The sequence below is a fragment of the Nuphar pumila genome, chromosome 2, assembly GCF_984573655.1.
Source record: "Nuphar pumila chromosome 2, dmNupPumi1.hap1.1, whole genome shotgun sequence".
Classification (NCBI taxonomy): domain Eukaryota; kingdom Viridiplantae; phylum Streptophyta; class Magnoliopsida; order Nymphaeales; family Nymphaeaceae; genus Nuphar; species Nuphar pumila.
Genome location: NC_143250.1, coordinates 131,000,025 through 131,010,069, shown reverse-complemented (window position 1 = coordinate 131,010,069; position 10,045 = coordinate 131,000,025). Strand labels below are relative to the sequence as shown.

The window sequence follows — 10,045 nt, the reverse complement described above, 5'->3', positions numbered from 1 at the left end:
TGTATATTACAATGTTTATTAATACAATAAATAAATATCATTGTCGCTCTCGCCTTCTCTGATACAAAATCTCTCATGCTCTTACGTTTATGTGTTTCAACAAACACATCCTTGTAAGGTACAATGCCTCCTTTTTCTACTTCCTGCAATGTGACATGATATAAAAAAGCGATTAATAAGTATGCAGAAATACTTACAAATTTGACTATATATATATATATATATTGATGACTTACAATTTTCTTCTGGTGGCTCCCAAAAGTCCTAGATCCACCTGTGTGTAGCTGTGCATCGGGCATCGCTGCTCGGTTTTGTGCAGCCTTTGCTGAGCGATTTCGAAAATCATTGTTCGCCCACTTGTCGCACATGCCCTCCCAATAATCTCTCCTGACAGTAGTCGGTCCATGGCTCTTCCACTGCAGTGGATCATCTATCCCACCAACTACTTTTTTTGCTACAGTCTTCATATTGTGCAGCATGTCGGCAAAACGATTGACAACCACCTTCTGTCACACTACCCTCGCATTCTTCTCCTCGTTTACACTCGCGAAGCGATGGGAGGCCTACAAATACTTTCAGAACGTTAGCACACATAAATATAAAACACTGCTTGTTATGATAAATGATTGCATATTATGAATGAGGAAATTAAGTTGTCAAACACCTCTCTCGAGTACTCTTTCCATTGTGCTACCGGTCTTGAAAGATGATGCAATAATGACTTCGTAATTCTTCATATTACTTCTTGTTGTTCAAACCTTGCACTACACATGAAAAGATACACATTAACAATCGATCGTCAATATACATTGTTTATAAGTTAAATATTGAACAAGTGATAATGAAATACTTACGGTCGACCATCGATATACATTATTTGAATTACTTGACGTGGGTCACACTGAGAAGACCTTGCATCCAGCGTAGGTGGGTCATGTGTAGGTGAAACACCACCTACAGAATAATGAGTTAGAAATTCACACAATGTACATTTCAACTAATCAAGTATATAATTATTTAAATGATATACCTATCGAAGGAGCCCATGAAGATGAAGTTTCAAACTGGCTACCACTGGGTGCTCGACGAGTGTGTCCTCCATGAACCATATTCTAACAAATAAAAATGTATTGGCAATACATTCAAACATTGCAATACATTTCAATATATTCAAATCAATACAATACATTTCAATATATTCTAATCATTTAGATCAAATTGAAAAAAAACTTCATGCAAGACATTCAAATATTGCAATACATTCAAATAATTCTAACACGTTACATGTGCATTCAATTCATAACTCTATACCTATCGAACATACATAATTAATTCAAAAAATATCTAAGACATGCAATACATTCAAACATTACAATACATTTCAATATATTCAAATCAATACAATATATTTCAATACATTCTAATCATTCAGATCAAATTGAAAAAAACTTCATGCAAGACATTCAAACATTGCAATATATTTCAATATATTCAAATCAATACAATACATTCAAATCATTCTAATCATTCAGATCAAATTGTATTACAAGTTGTATTTCATTAGCTCGTGAATGATTCATCATCACTTGTCTGACTTTCATACTCTTCTTCTTCCTCCTCCTCCTCCTCTTCGTCATCATCTTCTTCTTGTTCATTTAGCGCCCATCAACTTCGTATATCATTTGGATCACATTCTTCCATGCATGTGCCATCAGACAATGGAGATATGACATGCATACCATGTGCGACATTGTGACCATAAGAGAAGTCATACATTTCATCTGATTGATAGTATTCACCCTCTTCAGCAATATTATCTTCCTGTAACTAATCATACTCGGAGTATAGTTTAGACTTCACCTTACAAACTGCCCACCATTCATTTCTATTTGACTTCCTTGTACTCGGATATGAAGTATAGCACACTTGTTGAACTTGCGAGGCTAATATGAATGATTCATATGTTTCAAACCTTGATTTTATGATTCACCTTCACAATGCCTAAGACTTTGTTGACTCGTGTTGTTGTGAGATCAAACCATTGACACTTGAATAAAGTTAAGTTATTATTTGTTTTTAAGTAAGTCAACTCCATTATTTCTTCTATAACATCGTAGTAGTCATGTTCATTTTCACCATAGCTGCTACCATTGACACACATGCCACTATTCATCGTTGGCTTGTTGACACCATAGTCTTTTGTATGAAATTGATAACCATTTATGATGTATCCGTTGTAACACTGTATAACTTTAGACAAACCATTTTGTAAATCACATATTCCTTGATCTTTAACATCACCATGGTAGACCTACAAGCACAAACAAGGACTATGATCATGACAAATTAAGTATCTTATTATTGTATAAAGGGAAAGAATGTATATAATCGTCCTTACCAACTCTTTTAACCATGTCACAAATTTATTTTCACGTTCTTTTTGTACTTCTGCATCAGTGAGTTGTGAAAGTTTTCTTCACAACTCCAGATCAAATCGTCTGCACTTAACATAAACTTATTTTACCGAACCATGTACACATGTATAGAACTTAATGTTACGTACTATGTATACTTACTTAATGTATGGGTCGATTGCTAAGCAATTAAAAAGGATATATATTTGTGTTGCGTCTTGCTCTCGATCTTTTAAGAGTCTTGACCGACAACTGCCACATGCATGTCCAAGTGGTTGAAATATAGACAATTTGTCAGTTACAGTTAATTGTTCTCCATCATCATTACAAGGTGGGCATGTGTAACGTGTTGGAATATGAGGTTCAAATTACATAAATAAGAAATTTGAAATTTCTTCCAAGGTGTACGCCTCACAAATAGAGCCCTCTACTCTTGCTTTATTCCGAACCTTTTTTTTAGGTCAAACATGCATCTGTCAACAATATACATCTCGGATTACAATAAATTTTCCAATAGTATTGAAAAGAAAATTTTAAATAAACATATACCTTTGAAATAGGTACATCAACCGATATTGCATAAGTCCACCAACCCTAAGTTTATATGGCAAATGTATGACCATATGTTCCATAACATCAAAAAAATGTTGGTGAAAATATCTTTTCTAGCTGACAAATAGTAGTTACGACAGATTCCTCGAGATTCTTTACCTCAGATACTATAACCTCTGTTGCGCACAATGTTCTAAAAAATCTACTCAACTCGGACAATACACCCCATATAGGTTTGTCTAACATATCATGGAATGCTAGGGGTATCAACTGTTGCATAATGACATGACAATCATAGTTGTTTAACCCATATAACTGTCCCCCGTCTATCTTCACAGCCCGAGCAATATTAGAAACGTAGCCGCTTGGAAATCTCAACTGTCTCAACCATTGACATACCAGCTTTACTTGATCTGGACCAAGTACATACCTTGCCTTTGGTTTCAGTACTTTGCCATTGTACTCTTTGAGTTCCAATTCTGTTCTTTTACATATCACTTTTAAATCCATACGTGCTTTCGGATTATCCTTCATTTTTTCTTTCACATTCATTATTGTATTAAACATATTTTTCTCCACATGCATGACATTCAAATTATGTCGTATAAATAAGGTTGACCAATATGGTAGTTCCCAAAATATAGATTTTTTTGTCCAATTGTGATCCTTTCCAAATCCAATAAAGGGCGTTGGTCTATGGGCATCTGTCAGTCTACATGGAAAGTATCACAATCTTCTTAAAATCTCTATGTCAGACAACCTTGTTGGTGGACCTTCCATTTCAGTTGTGCCTGCTCGAAACACATTCTTTTATCGCCGAAACGGATGATCGTTGGGTAGAAATCGATGGTGACAATCAAACCAACACGGCTTCCTTTCATACGTCAATCTAAATGATTTTGTATCTTCCATGCAATACGGACATGCTAACCTCACATGTGTGCTCCAACCAGATAACATACCATATGCAGAAAAGTCACTGATTGTCTATAAAACAACATCCTTCATATTAAAGTTTTGTTGTTGTGGGCATCGTACGTGAGAACACTGTCATCCCACAGTATTTTCAGTTCATCAATCAATGGCCTCAAATATACATCAAGATTTTGGCCGAGAGACATCGGACCAAGGATCAATAGAGACAAGAAAAAATTTTGACGCTTCATACACAAGCTTAGAGGAAGGTTGTATGGGGTCACAAATACCGGCCAACACGAGTATGAGGTTGATTTACCCCCAAATGGATTAAATTCATCTGTACATAAACCTAGCCTAACATTTCTCACTTCCAAAGCAAAGTTTTGATGAGTACGATCAAAGTGCCTCCAAGCTTCTGCGTCAACAGGATGTGTGATCTTGTCTTCATCATGTCAAATTTTATTTGCATGTCATATCATTTGTTTAGCTATCCTCGAAGACATATAAAGACATTGCAATCTAGAGGTGAGAAGAAAGTAGCGAAGTGACTTATATGACACTTCTTTTGACCTTGTGCTACCATTTCCCTTTGTCTTTGGCTTGAACCGAGGATGTTCACATGATGGACATGATCTATTTTTTCTTGATCTTTAAAATACAACATGTAGTGATTGGGACAGACATCTATCTTTTGATACCCCATACCTAGAGCATTGACCATAACCTTCACACGAGAGAGATTTTATGACAATTTCTCATCTTTGGGCAACATACTCTTCACAATAGAGCACAGACAGTCAAAACATGATTGACTTAAATTAAACTCGCACTTCAAATTTAGTAGTTGAAGAACTGCAGACAAGATAGTGTGACTCTCGCAACCATTCCACAGTGGTTCATCAACATCTCTAAATAAGTCATAAAATGTACTAGCTGCATCATTTGTTGCTTCTTTTTCTACCCTAGTTGGTGCATCACTATGTCCCACAACATAACCCATTTTCGGTCCTGCGATATCAAATATCAAATATCAAATATCAAATCCACATATAGATTATCGTGCACCACATTCACCCATGCGTCAAAATTATTTCAAAAATCTTCACCATAAAGCATCCAATTTTGATAACAACTAACAAAACCCTTCATATATAGGTGATGTCTAACGGCATGAGGTTCTACAAATTGATTGTTCTTACACATCTTGCAGAGGCATCTGATCCGACCAGTAGGATCCACTGTACTGACATTTACCATTGTGAATTCAATAAAATTGTCAACACCATCCATATATTCATGCGACACATCATTATCAACTATCCTATGATACATTCATTCATGGTTTGCAGCCATTTTGTTCTATAATATTACAGATATTATCATCACTAGTTAAAAGAAAATCTTAATAATGCTATGATGAAACGAATATCTAATTTATCTATTAATTCTTGTTTGGTGATTGTTTGCAATACAATTTTTTTATTACATTAAAACATAGATTTCCGTGTGTAATACACCATCATATCATATTTATACACATCAAAAGGATATTTAGAAATTTGAAATTGCATTACATGCAACGATACATTCATTTGAACAAAAAATTTATGATACAATTCCACATGGAAGGCATAATCAAATGGAAAAAAACTTCGTGCAACCATGGATACAGAAACATCAAACATTACAATACATTCATATCAAAACATATATCAAACATGTACCTGCAACAAACACACTCCAATTTCTCGCTAACTACTACCATACCTAGCATGGAATCTGTACTCCAAAAATAAGAACACTTCTATTCTTATACATTAAAATTATGCTCAGCATGATCTCCAAAGTCCATCAAAACAATCCTAGATATCCATAACTAAGTGTGTGTATGAACAGAAAAGTGTTGCATCCAATAAATTAAATAACATGTGATGCACTCGCATCACTTACTCACCATGGGTATTTACCAGATTTGAATTGTTTATGCCTTTGCATGTTTTCTCTTATTTCTTTTTGCATTGCATTTTTAGCCGCATATGATTCTTAGCACTAAGCATCACGTGTCTTTGGCTGAGCAACGTACCTGCGAAGCACAAATATACAACACAATATAAGGAGGCGAGCTGGGGGGGTTATCTGCAAGGTCACCGGAGATGGGATAAAAGCATCAGGGATGTCCGAAATACGAACGAAAAAGAAGGGAAAAGGGGATCTTCGGACGGGAGTGTCGGCGGGTCAGGGGCCTGGGGGCAAGAGGAGGAAAAGGGGGAAGGCGGGCCGGGGGGTCGACAGGCAGCAAGAAGGCGGACTGAGGGGGCAAGAGGAGGCAGGAAGGGGGGCGGCTGGCGGTGGGCTGGGGGGCAAGAGGGGGGGGGGGGAAGGGGGGCGACGGGTCTGGGGGTTGATAGACGGCGGGAAGGGGGGCGAGGGGCAGCTGGTCGTGGGGCAACAGGAGGCGGGAAGGGAAGGGGAGCGACAGGAAGAGGGGCGATGACCGGCTAGCCGTGGGGCAATAGGAGGCTGGAAGGAAGGGGGGGGGGGGGGGTCGACAACGGTGGGAAGGGGTGCGACAGCCGACAGTCCGTGGGGTAACAGGAGGTCGGCAGGGGGGCGACAAGAAGAGGGTCGGAGGCGACTGGAGGCGGGTCGAGGGGGCGATGAGAGGCGAGATGGGAGGTGAGCCGGGAAGACGTGACGGAGAGGGAAAAGAAAAGAGAAAGAAAGGGAAAATATTAGGGATTTGTGGGAAAATTAGCGACGACCACATTCCGTCACTATTTGGTGATGACTCAGCAATGAAATAGGTCTGGCTTTGATCTGTCGCTAAGCTGTAACGGATATGATGACAGAATACAATCCATCGTTAATTCGTCACTCGGTTGCGATGGATTATTGACAGAAAAGTTTCTGTCGCTAAAATCACAAATAATAACTATTTTGGCGACGAATATTAGTCTCTCACTAATCCGTCGGCACTTTGCAATAGATTTTGTCCATCGCAAATGTCTGTCGCTAAATAGGGTTTTTCTTGTAGTGCTAGTGAAGGTAATTGTGCAGTAAAAATCATAACCTGTTGAGTGTAAATCATTCTTTTCCTCAAAATGTTCTAAATTTTTGTTAAATCAGGCCTTATACATGGTCTACATGATTTGTTTAGGCAAATTAAATGAGTCTTGAATCATGTGATTATGACATGCCAGCAAGTTTCAGAAGGAATTTGAAAATCAATAGCCCAGAAAGTATCATAATTTCACAATTCAAAACCATGTTATTCCAGAAAAACACAATCCAAGGTTAGATCCTTAGTAAAAAAATCATGTTAAACATGCTTATGTGGTAAGACTAATTTGATACAACTTGCGCCTAGAATTTCCAGCTCAATATCTCCGTGGTTCATTAGTACCAAATATTTTCCCCAACTTAATTATGCCATTTCTTGCATCATTAATGATGCACACGATAGGATGATCATGACAAAATCTTTAGCAGACATGCTGATCGATGGTAATAGAAAGCATAGCCATTTTTTTTTAAGGCAAATTGGGGTTAGGCAGACCCCTACCAGTTACACAACTATGCCATTGGGTTTTGAACCTGCAACGTCCCAACACAAGGTGACGTGCAGTAGCTGCTCCTCCTACCAGACAACCGGAGCCCCCGTTGGTTAAAGCATAGCCATTATTATTCACTTGAAAACACCCATATTGAGAAGTAGAACTTCCTTATGAGACACCAAGGCAAGAAAAAAGAAGAAGACACCAAACAACTTATGAGAAGTAGAACCCCACAAGACCAAGGCACAAAGACATAGGACCACAACACCTCCAACTGTTACTAGTGCACACTAGCAAAGAAAGACTAATAACTTAAAAGAAATGGTGCTTCTTTCCAGATGCCTCCTCAGCCTCTTCCTTGGCCTCTTTCTTCTCATGGTGCTCATGGAACGCATACCCGCCGGCGCCGAGTGCGGCTGTCTCAGCAATCCTCTCCTCTATCTTGTGCCTGTGAGCATGCTCTGGGTCTTTCTCCGCCTTATGCTTCTCATGCTGTGCAAAACAAAACGAAACTTGCAATTTAGTTGCTGGAACAAGAATCTTTTACTCAAGTAAACCAATTTTTTGCATAGCCTAATGGACCAAGTCTAAGCCATAAAATTATCTTGAACAGCAGGAACTTCTAAAACTTAATTAAGATATGAACGAAACCAGGAATGAAATAGATGCAGATATGCCACTTACAGATACAGGTGAAACATGACCAAGTTCATAAACTACAAACTAATTAATTTTTTAATTCCTTGGGATGAAGTTTTTGGAGTCACGGGATCATAATTTTCTGTTAAAAAAAAGTCAGATTTGACATTTTTCCATTACTATTTTTATTAATTGTTTTTATATAATTCAAAAAATAGAGTTTAAAAAAGTCAGATTTTATTCGTAGGTAAAAAGATTCTCAAAATATAGTTGGAGGTGCGAGGGAGGCCAGATCAGGTGACATGTCAAAACATAAAAAATTTGTGTTATGAAAATCACCACCGTCCGTAGTCTTAATCTTTGTATAAGCACTGCATCAGCACCTTCCATGGTCCATAATAAAACTGCAAAGCAAAGCGTGTAGATCATAACCCAAAGCCAAAGGGGTTTGGCGTAGTGTGATAGGGCCCAGGCCCAAGGAGTTTTAGGCTGCCAGGACAGCGATTGTAAGTACAGCAGGCAGCGTCGCTAGATCTTTGATCCTGAGGCGGTTTCTCTATGTAAATATAAGAAAAACATGTAGATCATTATTTAGAAAATAAATATATCGTGATATTATCTTGATAATCCGAAAAACGAGCAAGAAGAATAAAATTCCAAAAATGACATCATCGTTTAGTAAAAGAAAATGAATATATGGCGAGATAATCCCCAAAAAAAAGGCCAAATTAAAATGTTGGCACGATTATTTACCAAAGCAAAAGCACCAGCAGCAATGGCCCCAAGCTCGCCGGCATGCTCGTGGTGCTTGTGCTCCTTCTCCTCCTTCTTGTAGTTCGCAACGTACTCGGTGGTTTCTGCATAACCACTAAATCCATCACTTGCCTGGACGTAGCCAGACTCAGCGTAGACCACCTCAGAAGGTCTATCCTCCTCCTTGTGGTGGTGGAATAGGTGGTGGTGGTGCTTCTCCTCGGCCATGTCCTTATCAAATGAGGATGAAACTGATAAAGTGAAAGAAAGATAATATTGCAATATGGGCAACGGGAAACGGTGGAGAAGTGAGGGAAACCAAGCAAGTACTTATAGGCCAAAGAGTTGGGAGGAAAAGGAGGAGTGGAACCAGTTAAGCTTAGATCAAGGGTGGCATAGACGGCTAAGATGGTCCCTTCCATATGGATCTCATGGATCAGATTATTAATGGATAATGAAGATATCTGGAACTGGTGGGTCAGAAGTTTTTTGATAAATTGAGGGTTGTCAGTTTACCCTGGAATTTCTTAAATTTTACTGAATATGCCATCTTTGGGATCTATTTATTTCTTGCAATGAGTTGATTTAACTTAAACCATGTTTAATTATCGTTTTAATATGGATTATATATGATCATCTTGACAAGAACAAGTATATCCACTTTATATGCTTCAGCAATAATGCTACTTTGGACCACAGCCACAATTATCGACAATATTTTGAAAATAGCATGATTTACTAAAAAAACATAAAGTGCTTATAAACTTGCAAAGCTTCTATTTTCAAAATATATGGATTTTATCATGAGAAAAAGACTTTCTACTTTTTGTATTTTTATGTTTTCTAGTTTAGAGGTTATAGTTTTGCATATGGTCATATGCCAGTATCTTCTTTAGATTTTTTAAGAGCAGAATCTTTTTGGTTTCTTGAAAGATCCTCCCTGGTTGACAAAATCACGTGCGACAGTGAAACTGGTCCGGTCTTGTCCAGATTGAGATTAACTTGGGAAGGTGGTTCTAGACAGGTAAAATCTCACACATAAATTATATATGTTTTTTTACAGGAAAGAATTCTTAACTTCAGCCCATGTTTGTCAGATCCAGTCCATGTTCCGTTAAAACTATCCAGATGATTGACTTGGTTTATGCTTGGTAGCAATCTGACCAGGCGTGGGCTAGCCTAAGTCCTGCGGTTTTACACCCCTAGCTGTGACTA

At 38.0% G+C, this 10,045-nt stretch overlaps 1 protein-coding gene across 1 annotated transcript; it reads right to left on the bottom strand.

Annotated features, from left to right (window-relative positions):
* Positions 1-7,386: 7,386 nt before the first annotated feature.
* LOC149847114 (uncharacterized) lies at positions 7,387-9,127 on the bottom strand. The gene is made up of 2 exons (XM_089996828.1): positions 8,831-9,127; positions 7,387-7,930 (listed from the first exon to the last, which is right to left on the bottom strand). Exons 1-2 carry the CDS (start codon positions 9,056-9,058, stop codon positions 7,751-7,753), a joined length of 408 nt encoding a protein of 135 aa, XP_089852954.1. The 5' UTR covers positions 9,059-9,127; the 3' UTR covers positions 7,387-7,750.
* Between the last annotated feature and the right edge of the window lie 918 nt (positions 9,128-10,045).